This window comes from Alligator sinensis, unplaced genomic scaffold, assembly GCF_000455745.1.
Source record: "Alligator sinensis unplaced genomic scaffold, ASM45574v1 scaffold59_1, whole genome shotgun sequence".
In the NCBI taxonomy this organism is placed as follows: Eukaryota; Metazoa; Chordata; order Crocodylia; family Alligatoridae; genus Alligator; species Alligator sinensis.
Genome location: NW_005841878.1, coordinates 4,528,911 through 4,548,315, shown reverse-complemented (window position 1 = coordinate 4,548,315; position 19,405 = coordinate 4,528,911). Strand labels below are relative to the sequence as shown.

General features: G+C 45.2%; 1 protein-coding gene across 1 annotated transcript in view; it reads right to left on the bottom strand.

Annotated features, from left to right (window-relative positions):
* Window positions 1-19,405, bottom strand: part of GTF2F2 (general transcription factor IIF subunit 2) — a 148,397-nt gene that overhangs the window by 75,311 nt on the left and 53,681 nt on the right. Inside the window, exon 6 of the mRNA XM_014527919.2 lies at window positions 9,135-9,216. Within this exon, the coding sequence (XP_014383405.1) occupies window positions 9,135-9,216 (82 nt within the window). The remainder of the gene's footprint in view (window positions 1-9,134; window positions 9,217-19,405) is intronic.

Below are 19,405 nucleotides of genomic sequence, written 5' to 3'. Positions count from 1 at the left end.
CCCCCAACTGTGCTCAGGGTGCAGTGGGCAGCATGTAGCATGTATTTGTAGCATGACAGGATGTCTGATTGTTGGGTCAGATCCCATCACCTCATTATTTTAATGTCTCCTAACACCCTCGGGGTTCCTGGGTTATCCTGTGGTGCAAGAAGAATCTGAACTTCAGTGTATGAGGCTCAAGCATATCATCAGCAAACATACACACACGTTTGTTATTCTAAACCCCCTTTTTTAAGGTGTATGATTTCCTAATATTAATTAAATCACCACTTGTTTGAACAAACTAGTGTTTGTCACTACATTTTCTAAGTGGTCACTGGCTCCCTGAAGGAAGTCTAAGCAGGAACCAACTAAGGGTGCTGGAGTTCAAGTGCCACTTAGAAAGGATGACAGAAAGACAGAGCATGTACAGGGTATAGCTGCATAACTGAACTCAAAGGGGACCCATCTACTAACAATATAACAGAAAAGAGAGAAGGTAAAATATTCCTTTAGCTATCAAGGAAGGGTGGTTTTTTTAGCCCACTCAAAAGAAGGACACCATGTTGTCATATAATTATACTCTGCTTTTCACGTGCATGCCAGTTTTCCTTAACTAATATACTCCATGGGGTAATAAAATATAGTTTACTAGAAAGGTTAAAGAGTTTTATATTCTAAAAAGTACACTAAGGATAATACATAGGATTTTTTTAAAGAGAGGAAAAGAAGAGTATGTAACAAGTTCAAAAGAGGGGTTCAAAAGGTACTTAAATACCTGTAAGTGAAATTAAGAGAGAAGATAATTGTGCAGAATTATTGAAACTTGGTGTACATCTATCAGCTTGTCAAGAAGGTATTTCTCCATAACAAGTTCCCCTCAGGAAATACACCTTTCTTTGTTCTTTATTTTTCCCACATGTTTGTTTCTCCTTATTAATTTATAACTACACCTGCAAAAAAGAGATTATTTTTTGTGAGTTATTTATAGTATAGCAGTACCTAAAGGCCCCAAAACAAAAATTGGGCCTTATGGCATCCGCTACTGTACACACACCTTGCAAACAATAACTGTAGACCAAAAGAGTCACAAGAGTAAATAGATAAGACAAACAAAGGTTTGGAGTGAAAAAAATTCAGTGGTAAAGCAGCATACCCCAGCGTCACACAGTAAGTAACAAAACTAAGAATAAAAACTAGGTCTCCTGATCTTCAGTCCAATAATTATCTATCTACCCATGCTAGTGAATCTATTTTATTTAAATAGTATCATCAGTGCTTCTTTAAGTGTCTTGTTTTCCTCATTTTTTTTTTAATATGCTGAAGTATTGATCTCTTATAATAGTGGAAGTTCCCATCCCTATGAATTAGAATATGGGAGCAGGAGGCTTCCATACTCATCTGCTATTACTTTTCGACTTCTTAAAACAGTCAGTAGACTTTTTTTCTTTTGTAACAGGGAACCCTTACCCTATTACAGAAGAACAGAATGGCCTCTTTAAAGAAGGGTTTTTGTGAACTGGGCAATGTTGAAGTTAATAACCTGGAAGTGGGCAGGGCTCTGGGCATATAAAACCCTGACCGGAGCCAGAGCAAGGGGGCTGGCCCTGGAGGCAGCAGAAGAAGGAGCGCTGTAGTAAGCCGCCTGCTGAAAAGAGCTTGACAGAGATCCTGCTATCCTGGGGAGAGGCCAATAAGAAGTGGAGGGCTGGCAGGGAATGAGATGCAGTACGGATGGGGAGTTTCAGACAGCCGGTAGAGAATTGAGTTGGAACTAGTGAGCTGATATTTCGGTTTGCATTTGGCCTGGTGGTTTGTGGAAGGGACTAAGGGGAGGGGCAGTAACCCTAAACAAGGGGCATGTCACTACCTGGAGCCCTGCCAGGAGTTAGGATCAAGGCACAGTTTGGGGCTAGGGGACCCAGAGCAGGTTGGAGACAGGGGCCAGAGACCCAGCAGGAGCCAAAGCAGGCTCAGTGGCTAGGACTGGGCTAGGACCTAGAAGCCAAGTCCAGTACAGTAGGCCTAGGCTATGGGAACCAGTGACAGAAAGAAGGGGCTGAGGCCCCAACAAGGATATAAAAGCCTGAAGTGGCCCAGTGTTGGATTGGTGCCAAGTGCCCACCGGAGCCGCGTAGCAGTCCTTACAACCACAAGTGCCCTGGGCAGCACAGAAGGTCAGGAAGACCCACTCTACCCGAGAGAGACAAAGCTGAGACTGGAGTAGTGTATGGGAGGGACCTGGTGGCAACTAGAAGAACTGGGGCTCACCCTAGGCAACCTCCCTTTCTAATAACACAATTACATCAAAGGCATGGAGATGAGTAAAAAGGGGAACGCACCACAGAAGTGGAGCTGGGCAGGGATTATGCAGCCACCAGGGGGAGTCATGGCTACCCCTGGAACATGAACCTGCTACATTTTATTTATTTATTTATTTTTTAAATAAACTGCTTATTTCCCAGGAATTCAGGAGGAAGCCACATCATTACGGGCAACATTTTTCTTCTCTCTCCCTCTCCTTCCCCTAAAGTTTGGACAATTCTGTGACAAGTCCTTTAATACATTCAAGAAAAAATAGGATCTGAAATTCTTATTGCACTAATTATTATGCAGTCAAAATGTGTTACTTTAAAAAAGAAACACAGTACTTTGTTGTATGCCCATATGCTAGATTTTGTTTCTAGGAGAACATGTTGATCTAATGTGCTTCAAAATCCTGGGTGCACTGACAAACAGGCAGATCCAACCTGAGGCTAAGCATAAAAATGGCCTCCTACTTCAAACAGCCGAGCAGCAGTTGTGCCATATATCACCTTTTGAAAACAGCACGTGAATATTTAATCACATACACTTATTCTGGAAAGGAGTACAGGGGCCAACTGCTTAAGCAGAGATGCAGAAAAAAATTAAACTAGCAGACTGAGTTTATTAGCCATTCTTCTACTGCTTAGTGGTATTCGCAAAGAACCTGACCCAGGAATATACTGTTCATTTTCAGCAATACACTGAAGTGCCAGCCAATACACTCAGTATTTTTGAGAGAAGGTCAGCAACTAGTCCAGTGAGCAGTAATTAAATTTTACTGGTTTAATGTACAGTCTTCATTAGCCCAGACTGGCTGACATTAGGTTTTTTCTTAGCCTAATCTCTGTGCCTGTATAGAAATTTGGCATTTTTAAAATAGAAAAGTGAATGAGTTATGCAATAGCTTTGTGTTCCCTTTCTTACGCTTACATTGTTTATTTGATTCAGTGATTTTTCCTTATGCTCTTAATTTTTCTCTTTAGAAAACTTTGATTATTTGACAAGCTCTGATAGCATTGTTATTTTGGTCTTAACACAGGCAAATACCACTTCAATAGCAATATCTCAAGATGATGCGTTTTTAATTACTTTACTTTCATTATAAGAAAATGTCGGCACCACTCTACTTAAGGTTGAGAACATATTACTGTTTAAAAGGTGACTTCAGAAGTACCACACTTACTCAACTCCAAGATGAGGATTTTTTTGCCATTCAGCTTAAGGGGGAAAAAAGCCTCGTCTTGCATTTGAGTACCAGCCTGGGGCAGAAGGCTGCTGCAGAGCTGTGGCCAGAGCTGTCACTGTCGCTGCTGACTGGCTAGGATAGCCTAAGGTGGCTTGTGAGGCAAGGGGAGCTCAGTGAAGACTGCGCAATGTGGGGCAGGGAGGAGCACAGGGGAGACAGTATAGCTAGGTCCAAAGTCACTGTGTGCTCCATGGCCTGGACAGATGACAGGGAAAGTGGGCTGCGGGGGGAGGATGGGCACCAGGGGCACAGGAACCAGAGAGGGGCAAGTGACAGAAGTGTACAGTGTAGGGCAGGGGTAGGCAACATTTTTTAACAAGAGTGCCAAAAAACCCACAATGTCTACCTTGGAAGGTGCCGGAGTGCTGGCATGTCAGAAAAACAAAATGAGGGCGGGGTACATGGCAGGACACACTGCATATTAGTATATTTAATAATCATAAATGTTGCCTTTGTTGTTGTGTATTCCTTTTTTTGGTGAGCATGTTGCAATGAGAGAGAGAGAAAAAAAGACAAATAAGAAAAAGAGGGGGGAGGGTGAGAGAGAGAGAGAAAAAAAGGAGAGCAGAGAGAAAACCAGACACACACATGCACAAAATCACGTGCACAAACAAAGGGAACCAGAACACACTCAGAACAGACGCATGCACACACACATCCAGAACCAGACAGAGGCAGACAGACACAGAACCAGATGCGCGGGCGCATGGAACCAGGCTCCTGGCCCACCCACTGGACAAAGTCTGACCCAACAATGCCGTGGTCCCGCCACAGCCCCTGTGCTTCCCTGGGGAGCCAGCCCATCAGCCCAACCACCCACTCACCCCACACAGCTATGCCTGCAAAAGGTACAGCGCTTCTAGCAAGGGGCAGCGCCAGCCTCATCCTGGCAGGGGGCTGGGTCAGGGCTGGGCTTGGAACAGGTGGGAGTCAGGCAGGCTCAGCTGCAAGCCCTGCTGCAAGCAGCCCAGGCTCCGTGGTTGGCAGCAGCTACCAGAGCCTGGGCTGGCTGCAGTCAGGAGGTGCACGTGCAGTCGCCTCTACCTGATGGACCTGATGCCGGGGCTGTGGAGCCCAGCACAGCTGTTTTCAGCCTGCCCGCTTCAGATGCCCCAAGCTGGCTACAAACAGCTGCTCTGGAGCCCAATCATTGGCTCTGTGCCAGCAGCAGGGAAGAGTCCAGGGTTGCACTGCCTCAGGCCCCTCCCACACTGTCCACTCGGAGGTGCACATGCACCCGCTAGTGTGGAGCTGATGCCAGAGCCCAGAGCAGATGTCTGCAGCCTCTTGGCTGCAACCGGCCCAGGTTCTGGGTAGCTGCTGCCAACTACGGAGCCCAGTCTGCTTGTAGCAGTGCTTGCAGCTTCCCAGCCGCCTGCTGGGAGCAGCCCAGGCTTCGTGGCCGGCAGCAGCTGCCTAGAGCCCAGGCTGGTGGTAGTGTGCCAAGCAAAGTGGCCTCACATGCCATGCTCGGCACACGTGCCGGGGGTTGCTGACCCTTGGTGTAGGGGAAGGCATGAGGCAGGCATCAGGTTGCTTGCCCCGCCACAGTGGTGGGAGACACAAATAAGATGAGCCTCCCAATAAATTAGATTCTATACATAGAAAATTAGAACAAATGTATAATTTTCCATGTACAAAATCTAAGTATTGAGGGGAAGTCTTAAATTTAAAAGAGACTTGGTTGGCTTTATCAGAGTGGGAGGTAAGATTAATGAACCAAAATCTGGGACATTTAAGATCAAAAATACTGCCTGCCCCCCATTAAAATCCCTTCAGCAAATTATATGAACCTTATTTTAAACACAAACTTGGGGGTCAGATCACTCTGATCAGGCTGAAAATGGTCTTGGTTCCTCAACATTTATTACAACTACTGCTAGGCACCTAACAGCACTCTGGAAAAGAAACAATGAGTACAGTATTCACAAAAGAGTGAAGATCTACCGATAGGTATGAGCAATTACATTTTGTACATGCGGAGTACAGGCAACCCCTGCCTAGTACTCTTAATTGGTTCCCCCAAAAAAGTGTGTTAAGCACAACAGCATTAAGTGAAACCTGCTGCCACCTGTACGAGACACACACACGCGTTATAACGAAACTCACTGAGTGCCAAGTGGACTCAGTTATTAATGTAAAACGAGCGTTATAGCAAAACAGTGCTAAGCGAAACAGTGTTAAGCGGAGGTTGCCTGTGCTGTCTGCCAGCCAGCTAACTTTCACATAGCAAGAGTGGTTTAAGGGGACACAGTGTATGTACTGAGCCTGAGCAACATTCAGCCAGTGTCAGTTTGAATCTAATCTTAACAAAAATCTGCAAAAAAGGTATAGACAAGCTGCTGCAATCCACCTCTGTCAGACATTTCTTATTTAATTTTATTTAAAAGTAATTTGAGCACAGCAGAAAATCCAGAAGGTGCTCTTAAAAGGAAAATAAATTACACATTTGAATGCCTGCTGAGAAGGATGAAGGAAATGGGAAAGAAATGAGAGAGAAGAAAAGATGAGGAAAGGAGTCTATGGCAGGGGAAAGAGATGAAAGTGAAAACAGGTGACAAGTGAACGGGACAAGGGAAAAGTGAGAAATTGGGAAATGGTGACACGTCAGCCCCATGTTCTCACCTCTTGTTCATGGACTGCAAACAGGAATAGCAAACAGGGCAGTTTGCAAGTAGTTTGTTGGGAGCAAGAGGAAGAAAAGGAGCCAGGCACCAGATCCTGCTTCTGGAAGATAAGTGAGCCAAGGTTGTCTATACGTTTGGCATCTAAGAGAGCTGCTAGACGGGTGATTGCTACCTGTATCTGACAAAAGCCTTAAACAAGGGGGTGGAGCCAGTCCAGGCCCAAGAAAGTATAGAAGGAGACTCCCTGAGCAAACAGGGAAAGCAAACAGGGTAAGGGCAGTCGACAAGCAGTTCGCACGTCAGTTTGCCATCTCTTTTTTGAAGGGGAGACTCTAAAGTAAGAGCAACTAACTTAGCTATTTAGTATAAGTAGCCAAAACTCAGCAGTTAGGTCAATACTTAAGTTCCTTGTTTAACTAGAGTCCAGAAACATCTGGAGTGCTGAGTCTAGTTTTGGGCCCCCACTACAGAAAGTATGTGGACAAACTAGAGAGAGTGCAGTACAGGGCAATTAAAATGGTGAGGGGGCTGGGGAATGTGGATTTATGAGGAGAGGCTGAGACAACTTGGCTTCTTTAGTCTGGAGAAGAGAAGACTAAGGGGGTATTTAATAATAGCCTTCAAATAACTGAAGGGGTGTTCCAAAGACAATGGAGCTGGACTGTTCTCAGTGGTGACAGAACAAGAAGCAATGGTCTCAAGTTGTAGCAAAGAAAGTTTAGGTTATATATTAGGAAAAACTATCCCCCAAGGAGGGGAGTAAAGCTTTGGAACCAATTGCCCAGGGAGGTTGTGGAATCTCTACCCTCAGTGGTTTTTTAAGACCAGGGTAGACAAAGCCTTGGCTGGGATGATTTAGTTGGGGATGGTCCTGCTTTGAGCAGGGGGTTGGACTAGATGACCTCCTGAGGTCCCCTCCAACCCTAATTTTCTATGATTCAATGATTCTACCTCTAGCTGTTTAATATCAAATCCCTTCCCCATTCAGGAAAAAAAAAAAAAAAAACATTTAACACGGCTAATGCAGCTGAAATGCTTGCAGAAAATCCCCCTGGTTATTGCCAGCTCAGAAAGAGTTAAATTTGGAAGGATGTGTACCTTAAGTCTTCATTTTCTGGTTTTCACAGGTGTGAGAAACCTTAATTCTGTGCTAATAAAGTTTGTATCCATTGAATTTTGCTTCTTTCTTACACTATTTCTGCTGCAGAACTTAAAGCCGACACAGCTAACTCTGATTTTTCTTTGTATCAATATTATAAATTCTACCTTTGGGGAGCTTATCTCCTCTGAAACACAATGGCTAAGAGAAAAGAAAAGTGTATATAAAGCTCAATCTCATTAATTTGTGATGTTTATCTTTCCATATAAATGAAACAAAACATTAAATATGCTCTGAAGCATGTGGGGGCCAGGAGGGAGCAGAGGGATTTAGACAAAATGTTTAGACACTGCTACTGTTCCAACCAGAAAAAGTGTTTGGACATAAGATAAAACAGTTTCTTCTGAGGCTGTGATTGCTAAATATCAAGCCAAGTTGTACCAGATGAAATTTTTTGGCTCTATTTGATGAAAGACAGGAAATCTCTAACAAAGTAGAAAGTTAAAATCTAGGCAGGCATAATCTGACAACCTTTCTGCAGGAAGGAGAAAAACAACAGTACAATCATTTTTCAGTTTCCCCCTATTTCACAGGAGAAAAAAAATGCCTTCAAATTTTGTCTCTTCCTGAAGGCCTTCACCATGATAAGAAACACAAATGAAAGTCCAGAGGGGGTTGTATGTATGACATGAGAATACTGACAAATCCTGTAAAATGCTGGCAAATTCAAAGTTAAGGCAGTATTTCATTAGAGCTGTCAGTTTCATTTTTGCTTCCTGCTGTGACCTTCCCACAGGAACTGATATGTTCAACTAATGGGAGAATGCGAACAAAAAAAGAACAAATGTTCAGATCAGGAAACCTGCGATTAAAACAATTATGAACCAGATATACAATGTACTTAAATTGAAATGAATTGGACTGAAACGAATCCCCTACAACAAAGATTAAATTAAGATTAAACTCCATTCTATGTCAGTGGAAGATACTATGGCAGCAGCCATACTATGGGACTCAAAGACAACAGTTAAAATTGACAGTACTGAGTCTCTAGAAGGCATGGAATATTTGCACACACAGTTCTATATAAATATACATATACAGAACAATGAAAAGACGGAGCGTTTAATTTAGACTTATTTGTCAGATGGCATGATGGAGATATGTAATATTAACATATGATACAGAGAAAGTAAGTTGGGCTTTTCTATTTACATTCTGTCATAAGATTAGGTGATATTTAATTAAACCAAAAGCAACTGGTTTAGAACTGAAACAAAATCTTCTTTTAATATTAAATACAGTTAACAAGTGAGACATTTAGGTTAACAGTCACAGATAATACTCTATATGAAATATAAATCACATTATAGATTCTAGAAATAGAGCAAAAGTTTCAAAATTAATTTACTTACAATAAGACTTAGGATCTCAAGTTTCTTAGTTATATAAATTTGACCAGTTTCTCTTCTAACAGTGTTCCCCATTATAAACAAAGTTTTTCTCTGAAGTCTTTACTGTTTCTAAAACAAGAGCTTTTCAAGTGTGCTCATTATAAACATAGCACAGAATGGTATTAAGTCGCTCTTTGCACTCAGTTTAGACAGTCTGCCAAGACATTTGTGAGTAGCCGTTCACCCTACCTATGCAAAGGAAAACCATTAAATTGTATTTGGGTGCATTCTATTTGTATTTATTCATATAAACATATATGCACATAGGTTTAGATTATTTATATTAATGCACATACCAAGCATACACCAAGGTCCAAGTCCAAATATGAAAGGAAAGCTTTATATTTATCTGGCTCTTTAATGAGGAAGAAATTAGAACAGCAAAGACATCACAGACATATAAGTAACAGAAATATACCTACCTTTTAAGTTTCATATAGTTTTCACTGGCTGCAGGTCTGCATTCAGCACGCTGTACCACTATTCCTTCCAATGACAGTTTGTCTGAAATAGAAAGAAACAAACAATAAGGAAACAATGCATAATATGCATAACTTCTTATTAAAGCCAGTGGTCCTCAACCTTTTAGACTTAGCACCTTTCATTAAACTCAAGGCTTCCTACAGAAAAGCTAATTCTTAGCTTTCATTTGTTTTTTGACTCAGAAAAATAACAGTGCAAAAAACTGAGGAAAGCCACAACTGGCGAGAATACTTTTGATACTATGGATTCTAGTTTGGATTTCCTACTATTATGCCTGGGTTTACCTTGTGAATTATGTGCAAATGTATGCATGCCTAACAGTGCACAGTTATGCAACACCCTTGAAAGGATCTTACGGCATACCTTAGCTGAAAATCATGATTTAGGCTAATAATTTAGTAAACATATGTAAGTTCATATATCTGTATTTAAAAAAAATATTTAGCGAGATAAAGGGCAATACACTTGATGTTCACATCTTGTTCGAATACCCTGTGTTCTATTCACAGCTCTGCCATGGATACCTTATATGTTGTTGAGGAAGTCAGTGAAACCAATGTTTTCACATTAAATTATTTATAGCCAACTTTTGTGCTTTTCATTTTCCATGTGCTACATTTCAGATACTTAAGACCTAATTTTCAGATGTAATAGACATTCAGTTTGATTCAATGGCTGCTATAGGTGCTCTGCACCTCTGAAAAAATGAATCCACAATGAGAAGTGAACTCTATCCAATATTAATGGGCACTTCTTGCAAACATTCACCTTACTCTGCTCAACTTCCCCACCTCCCTAATGGGTATAACATCTCGAACCTACAAGGGTATTGAGAAGACACACTTGTGACTGAGGCGGTACGATACTTATTGTGATGAGCGTCACAGAATGACCCAAAACAATTTTAGAAATTCTATATTCAGCGAAGCTTTTGAAATGTGTACAGCAAAAAAAGCACAGGGCTGAAAGCAGAGATGAGGGTAAAAACACGGTGGCTAAATGTTTTATTTCCTGAGCATCAGGGTATGAAGATGACAGCCATCGATGGCAGAACAAAGAAGGTTGGAGACAAGGCAGGACAACCTCAACTTCATCTAATCTTTCATTTTTCCCTTTAAATCTCATCTTCATATGAAAACAAGAAAACATACTGGCTAAGTACAGACAGTCACAAAGCCCAAGGCTGAATCAATTCAATCTTCACAGGTTAATCTAGGCTGCGTAGACTGAACGGATACGCAAATGAACAGACATTAACTTTTGATTCTGGAAATAAAACCACATGCCTGCAGTGGCTGAGACCAGAAGCCAGGGTGCATTAGAGCACACCTTCCTTTTTGGCTGGAGCAGACAGTTGGGGCCAAGGCTAGCCCACCCACCCTGTGAGGGGGAGTTTGTGGGGGAGGTGCAAAGCGTTCTGAGATGCTGGGGGACTGCAAGTTAACTTGAATCTGGAGTGGGTCTGGGACAGAAGTTATAAACTGATTTAACCTAAACCAGTTAAAAGTCTTGTACTACATTGCTCCAAGTTTATCTTAAACCAGATTCAGGCATTTTAAAAGCAGTTTATGTGCACTGAACTTCTGTTCTCTTGCAGATTTGAAACATTTTCTGATCACTTAAACCAATTTAATGTTTAATTTCTGTCTCTAACCACTAAGAAATAGGGAATTTCAAGGAATTTCCTGAGTAACATCCTGTCATTGGGAAGGGCTTGAGAGCCTCCAAATATCACAACTTGGGCAACTGCTGTCTCAGGGAAGCTGTTCTGCATGAGTTTCTACACCAGTGATTCTCAGTCTTTTCAGAGTCACAGCATTCCTCTACCACTTTTTGAATTTGTTGCCACCCCCTGGTTGAGAACTACCATTGATGCTGCCTCAGCTTACCTCAGCGATAAGGGTGCACCAATAGAGATTTTTGGGGCCAATACATATAGCCAATTTTTAAGGAGGCATATCAGCCAATACTGATCCAATTTCCAATACACAGCCCAGTAGCTTGAAGAGCAGTGTCCAGTTGGTAAGTCTGTTGTGGTGGAAGGGGCAGGGGACGAGAAGAGGCATGGCAGGGGGAGCAGATCGAGGCCCCTGTGGTAAGTGGGGCTGGGGCAGAGGCTGGGGCAGGCACTGCCCAACCAGGATGGGGCGCGGAAAGGAGCTGTGGCTAGTCCAGGGGGTGCAGGGACGGAGGGCAGCACCTGCCACTGCATGCAACCCAGGAGGGAATGGGGGGCATGTGCCCCCTGGATCTGCATGGGGCAAGACTGAGCTGCCGCTGTGGGCTGGGCCAGGCTATGCTCAGGGTGGGCAGTGGCAGCACTGGGAGGGAAGCTACGGCAGGGCGGCAGGCTGCAGACACCCCAAAATTCACTGTAGTCCCTCCAAGCCCCACTCCCAGCACCGCTGCTGCCCACTCCAAGAACAGCCCAGCCCAGCCCCTGCCAGGAAGAGCCCAGAGCAGCCATGTCCTGAGCCCACAGTGGCAGCCAGCCCTTGCCCCACGTGCAGATCCAAGAGGCATATGCCCCCCTCCCCCCCACCATGTCCCCCCGGGATGCACACAGTGGAGGGCCCCCCCCCGCCTTCTTCACACCCCCCAGTCAAGCCGCGGCTCCATTCCACGCCCTGCCCCACCCAGGCTGGACAGCGCCTACCCCAGGCACTTGCCCCATCCTCAGTTCCTCCCTCACTGTGGGGACCTCAATCTGCACCTCTCCTATGCTCCTTCCCTTTCCCTTCCTCATCCACAACAGACTTACCAGCTGGATGCAACTCATCAAGCTGCCGGGCTGTGTTCCTCGCCGCCTACGTGCTGCGGCTGCACACATGCATGGGACATTTAATCGGCCACATCAAGCAAAAAAAGCCAAATTCCAATACAATCAATTTTCTTTATATTGGTGCTAATCCGATATCGGACCGATGTATCAGCGCACCTCTATTCAGTGGTTCTCAACCAGTTGATGCTGCCTCTACATAAAGCTGCTCCGCATTCCTTCTGCACAGCCGGCTCAGAAAGGGTTATGGCACATAAACACGCACCTGTGGCATTAGGACTCTGATCTGCATACAGCAGGAAGGAGCCGCCTCATGCTATAGCCCTTCCCAGTCCACACTCCCCTCCCTGCCAAAGCTCCTCTTGGAAACAGAGGGACATAGGTGGAACTGTCCCATGTACATGTTTCCAGAAGGAGCAGGCCAGGAAGGGCTATAGCACGAGGCAGCTCCTCTCTGCTCTAGGCAGATCAGAAAGCCCTAAGGCAGTAGGAGTGGGCTTGGGGCAGTTTTACCTGGCTGCCACCACTGCTGCAGCACCTTGCATCGTGGCATCCCTGAAAGGGTTTTGTAGCACCAATGGTGAGAATTGCTGTTTTACACCATCCCATCATTCCACTGACCCACCTTCTGCAAACAAGCATGAAAACCGCTGCTCAGTATCAACCAAGGAGTAAGCTGTGAACCAGAAGAGTTGATCTTTCTCTCACTCCCTTCCCATTACCTGGCTGAAGCCATTTCATACTCTTCCAAGGTAAGTCAAACATTCAGGAGAATCCCACTGTTGTATTTCCTAAATAATAAAACCATCTGCTTCCCAACAGAAACGGAATACAATAATAGTGGGTACAATAAATACTCTTCCCTTTAAACCCAAAAAAGGTGCAGTTAAATTTTGACAGTGACTGTACTAGTTCACCTAATCAAATGGTAAATTTTAATTAATCTTGTGCTCTGTACTCTGCTTTCTGCAACATACAGTCAGTTTGTGATTTGATGTCAAGAAGCTGTTACCTAAAGCAGGGGTTTTCAACCTTTTCTAACAAATGTACCCCTTCTCTCTCAAAGTTTCAGCTCATGCACCCCTTTATATTTTTTCTTGTTTTTAAGGTGGGGGGGCAGTGAGGGAGGGAGTGGGGCTGGGGTAGGAGCTGTACAGAGGCAGAGCGCAGGACAGAGCTGCAAGAGGCTCATCCGGGGGGCTCTTGCCACTACGTGCACCCTGGGAGGGCATGGGAGGGCACCCCAGATCTGCATGCAAGGCAGGGAGGGGCAGGCCTACCCAGCGGTGGGGGAGGGAGTGGGGCTGGGGCAGGGTGCGGGACTAAGCTGCGTGAGGGGGAGGTTCCTGCTGTTGCATGCACTCTCGGGAGGGCATGGGGGGGCACATGCCCCCAGCTCTGTGCATGGGTCAAGGGGAGACTGCCACTGTGGGCCAGGGCAGTGCTGGGCTCTTCCCAGGATGGGCGGCAGCAGTGATGGGAGGGGAGATTGGGAAGCTACAGCAAATTCTAGAGTGGCTGCAGTCCCCCAACACGTCCCCCCCTATGCCTCCCAGAGTGCATACAGCAGCAAAAGCCTCCCCTTGCGTGGCTCAGTCCCGCGCCCCACTCTGGCTAGGCAGCCCCTGCCCCAGCCCCACTCCTTCCCCCACTGCTGGGGCCTTTATCCGCCCTCCTCAAGCCCCTTCCCTCACAACACACTTACCAGCACACTTACCAGCCAGACCCAGCTGCTCTCCCGGCCACTTGTGTGCTGTGCTGCAGCTATGTGCATGCACATGGCATTTATCAGACACATTAGTTCTGTGTACCCCCTATGACCTTTTAAAGTAACCCTAGGGGGTATATGTACCCCCCAGTTGACAACCACTGACCTAAAGAATTAAGAGCAAACTGCGAAGCAATGCAATATCCATTTCTGGCAATAAAGGAAAGATGTTAAGCCTTCCTATCTTTCCAACCAGGCTCTTAGCACATGTTTACACATGCAAGCATCACTTGCAGTTGTATAATCAGCAAAATGCACATCAGCACTGAGGAAATGGTGCTGGCCTGCTTTTTAAACTAAAACATCTTGGAGGTGCTTTAGTTCAAAAGTAGAGGTGCACCGATACATTGGTCTGATATTGGATTGGCAACAATAAAAAGAAAATTGACTGCATCAGAAATTGGCCAGATGTGGCTTAGAAATTTGCCGATAAATGGCCCGTGCATATGCGCAACCACAGCGTACCATGTATGCAGTGAGAAGCACAGCCCAGCAGCTTGGAGAGCTACGGCCAGCTGGTAAGTCTGCTGTGGTGAAAGGGGAGGAGGGAGAGAAGGGGCATGGGGGGGTGCAGATCAAGGCCCCCAAAATGAGGGAGGGAGTGGGGCTGGGGCAGGACAGAGCCACAGATCATCTGGGAGGCATGGGGGAGGGGGGGGTTCCTGCTGCTGCTGCACGCACCCTGGGAAGACATGTGGGGGCGTGTGCCCCCAGATCTGCGCATGGGGTGGGCTGCAGCTGTGGGCTGGGGCCGAGGCCGAGCTGGGCCTCTTTCTGGCAGGGGTTGGGCTGGGCTGCGCTGCACTCAGGGCAGGGTGGGCGGTGGTGCTAAGAGAGGAGCTTGTTGATGGGGAGGCTATAGTCCTTTCAGGGAGCCCCCTTCCCAGCACCACCACCACTGCCCACCCCAAGTGCGGCCCAACCCAGCCCCTGCCAGGAAGAGTCTGGCACAGCCCCAGCCCGTCCCATCCTGCAGCAGCAGCCTGCCCCACCCTGTGCAGATCTGGGGGGCACACCTCCTACCCATGTCCTCCTGGGGTGTGTGCAGTGGTGGGAGCTGCTCCCCCCTGCCCGGCCCCGTGCTCTCCAGATGAGCCACTTGCTGGTCTGTCCCATGCCCCACCACACCTGGGCAGTGCCTGCCCCAGCCCTACTCCCTTCCTCACTGCAGGGGCCTCAATCTTCCTCCACATGCCCCTTCCCTTCCCCCTCCCCTTCTACTACAACAGACTTACCAGCCAGACACTGTTCTTCAAGCTGCTGGGCTGGTATCAGAAATTGGATTGGTATCGGCTGACATGCCTCCTTAAAAACTGGCTTTTGGTATCAGCCCCAAAAATCTTTATTGGTGCACCCCTATTCAAAAGCACACCACTGCCATTTTCAGCGCGCTGACATGCATTTCGCCACTTATACAACTGCATGCAGCGCAGAGCAGTTTCAATTAATTGAGTCTGCCCCAAGCAATGGATCTCCAGCATGTCGTGGGAAAAAAGTATGTGTATGCATGCCTTTATAGATCATGTTATTTCTCTCTGTTGTGCACAGACAGTGTAGCACACACGAAGTACACTCTCTATTTAGGAAGCCCCTCAAAAAGAGTTATGCAAAACAGGATATAAGGACAGAATTTTACTCTCAACTCTGAATGTCCTAACTTCGATAAATTGATCTAAGCACATGATATTTTAAATGTTTTGCCAAAGGAACAGGGTCCAAAACCTTCCAGTCTGAAGAATCATTCTCTTGCCATAGCTTTAGGGCACTGCATAGCCACCATTATAGTCAGACAGAAGATTTAAAAAATTGATTAGAGAGACTGCTGTTACAAAACACAGGGCATTCTCTCTGCTAAGGGTAGGTATACTGGCCTTAATAACTGAAGTATTATTGAAACCCATAAATTTAACTCTGATCTCCCTCATGTTAATGGAGAGAACAATTGCTCTGGAAGAAGGCATCAAAATGGTTTTATATTTATACCTTCTTGCCTTGCTTTGGATATTAATAAAATTGTTCATCTAGAAAGCAGAAAGAACCAGTGCTGACAGTTCTGGGCACACCGGGGTTGAAGCTATGCAAAACCAATTCATTGTTTCATACCTTCACAGGTTTTAAAGCCAGAAGGGACAATTCGATCATTCAGTCCGACCTCCTGTATATCATAGACAATTAAAATTTCATCCACTATCAAGACCAATAACTTGTATCTGACAACAGCACTGTTAACATTCATGATTAATTTCTAATTTAGGTTTCTAGCATCAGCTTCCAGCAGCTGGCTCTTGTTAAGCCTTTCACCACTACATTACAGAGCCTTTTACTACCTAGTATTTTCTCCCTAGGAAGGTGGCTGTACACTGTAATCAAATCAAACCACCCTTCAGTCATCTTTCTGATAAGCTAAACAGACTGAACTCTTTCCATTTCTGCATACTCATCCAAAACCACTCTTGGCGCTCACATTAAGTTTCTTGTTTCTACAACCCCTAAAGCCTCAAACTTCCACATTCTGTAGACGTGGCCTGTGCTCCTCCCTTCCAGGGGTATAACTCTGCATTTGGTTATATTTAAACATATTTAATTGTAATGGAACCAGCAAGGCAAGTCATCTAGATCACTCTGTATAACTGCTTTGTCATCTTTATTTACCACTGAAATAATTTTGGTTCTGCCCACAAATTTTAAGTTAGCAGCAATGTATTTACTTCCAGATCACTGATAAATTGTACTGGGCCTATTACAAATCCCTGTAGAATCTCACCAACAACTATTTTCAGTTATTCATCAGCCAGCCTGTTTTTAATCTAGTTACATGTGTTTTACTTTTTTTTTTTTATTTGCATAGTACTATTTTTTTCCAATCAGAATGTCATGACATACTAAATCAAACACCTTACAGAAAGAACAGTATAAGAGCCAGACATTTAACTGTATCATGCATATTTGTTACCTCAGAAAATGAACAGGTTAATTGAACAAAAACTTTCATAAAACCGTGTTTATATACCTATTAATATTAATAGCATGAATATTTCTTTTAACCTTTTAATCTATAGAAAAGTTGATATGAGTTTAATTATATTACCTGAATTTGACATCAGACTAACCACTCTATGGATACCAAGTTCACCCCATGTATCCTCTCTGAATAATCAAACAACATTGTCAGATTTTTTTTTTGTCTTCTGGATTTTCCTCACTATTCTAAGGGGTTTTTTTAAAAAGAAAAGAGACTTAATACTTCAAGGTCGGAGATCTTTTCAGTGAACTTTTGGGCATCAGTTACTTGGGCTTATGTAACAGGGGGCCTTCTCGGGACCGATCTCACTGTGACCCACCCACCTGTTTCTGGGCTAACTGCCCGTCTTCTCACCAGCCATGCCTTGTTGGTAATTAACAGATGTCAATTAAGCGGGAGGCTGCCCATTTCTTGCCCCGATGCCAGAGGGTGCTATCTGCGGCTCTGTTTACACCGCAGCCCAAGCCTTGCAGATGGCATCCAGAGATTACCATATCACCGGCCCCCCACACTGGGCCCCAGAATCCTACTAATTGAACCCCGCCTGGCTTCCTCTCCTCAGGCAGCCTATTCTGCCTTCATCCTGGGCAGCATAGCTCCCAGAACTGCTTCCCCTTCTGGGTGTGGTCCTCCCAGCACCTTTGGCTCCTCTAGCCCTGGCCCACCTCCAGGCCAGTCGGAGCCCCAGGCGTGCAGCTCTTGGGCGTCCCTCGCGGTGGGCCCTTGGCCCTTCGACCCTTCCGGTCCTGGCCCCAGCATTGACTAGTCAGGGGATGCCCAGACAGGTGCGAGTCTATGGCCCGACTCTCACACTGGGGTCCACCTTCCAAACCCTACACAAAAGGGTAACCCACCCGGTCATGGGGGCTAGGGGTTAAGGTGCCCCGACCCGCCCTTCCCTGGGGTGGTAACTGGCCTGGCATTTCCTGGGGGCTCCCGCACCACGAGAGCCCCACCAGGCCACCCACTCCCAGCAGGACACAGTTTTAGGTCATGCCCAGGACCAGGAGCCTCCTAACCATCCCCTACAGCTCCTCCCTTACCTCCAGATGACACCAGAAGCCCTGCAGCCAGGCAATGTTGTTGCCTGGCCTCCAGTGGCAAAACTGCCCTGTTTATATGGGCAGCCCCAGATTCAAAATGGCTGCCCTAATCAGGCACCTGGCAGCTGCCAGCTCCAGGCCCTTAAAGTGGCAGGCCCCCGCAGTGCCCTGCCACAGCTTACCAATTCAAAACTGGTTACTGCCACCAGACATGGTCTAACATCCTCTTTATTTACTAATGGAACAGATTTGTTTTACCCCACTACTCCTTCACTGACTGTGCTCCACAACACAGAGATTTCTGCAGCCTTTTAATCACAATGACTTATAACCTAGGTGACAAGAGTAAGTCTCCTTGGGGTCAGTGTATATCGTCTATTAGGCTGCAAAAGTCCATCCAGTGGCCAGAAGGCAATTTGCAAATCTGCTCCTCCGTGGCTCTCTTTGGGTTTATAACACTCATAGAGAAGAGTTCTGAATGGAGACATCAACTACAGTGACAGAGAAAATCCTCTGGGAGCAAAGATGGTATGAGCTGTGGACAGAATAATTTCGGGTTGAAATCCTACTGACAAATGTAATGTTGAAAGATATAATACGCAACTACATAGCTAAAGACAGTATTTTAACATATAAGTAAAGAGCTGTACTGAGATTGTACTGGTGGCATTAATTCCACCATTTCCAACCTTTTGAGTTCTTGAGTGATACCTTAACATCCTGTACACAGTATACTTGTTGGGAGACTAGATGTCTTTGGGCATTTGCTAATGAACCACACAGGTGAGGCGTCTCACTTCCAGGTCACCAACCTGAATCCAGCCCATTTAAGGCAGAAAAAAAACAACCTATCCTATCTAACAATTTTAAATGGTCACTGTGAGATGAATTTGACAGGTCTCAGATTCCGTTCCCATATCACAAGTTCACCACAATGCTTTCCACTAACTAGTAGACCCAGCACAGCTTCCAAAACCTGCAAGGACCAAGAAGGAAGTTTCCCTTTTTCATTCCCTTTGTCCCTTGGGAACGAGTTAAGCATACTGGCAGGACAGCATATGTGAGAAACCATCCAGATGCTGTCAAAAAGGTTGACTGTGCAACCACTTTCACTGTACAAACCCTGAAAGCTGTGGATGACCTCTGCAAGCTATTTATTGAAAAGGTGACCAGAATTACAAGGAAGTAGTCTCAGACAGGGAGCAACTCTGAAACAGCTAATCACTTGAGTAGCCCCAGATGGCAGACATGATATGCAACTGTGCACACTTCTGCACTCCCCTGTCCACTCTCAGGAATGGACAAAACTACTAAATAGTTGGTTTTATAATTAATAAGAATAGGTCTAGATTAGGATAAAAAGCATTTACGAACAGTAACACTTTGTTTTAATAGCTTGTTTTATTAATCGGTGAATACATTATCTAAGACCAACATAAAGCTGAACTTTTTCCTAGAGCAGCTGCACAACAACAACTTCAGCTCTATTTTACAAGATTGTAAACTCATTCCCAAATTACCACTGCCAGTTAGCAAGCTAAAATACATCCTCTCATCTGGCTGCAGCCTAGTCCTTCTGTGAGGTCCTGCTAGTAATT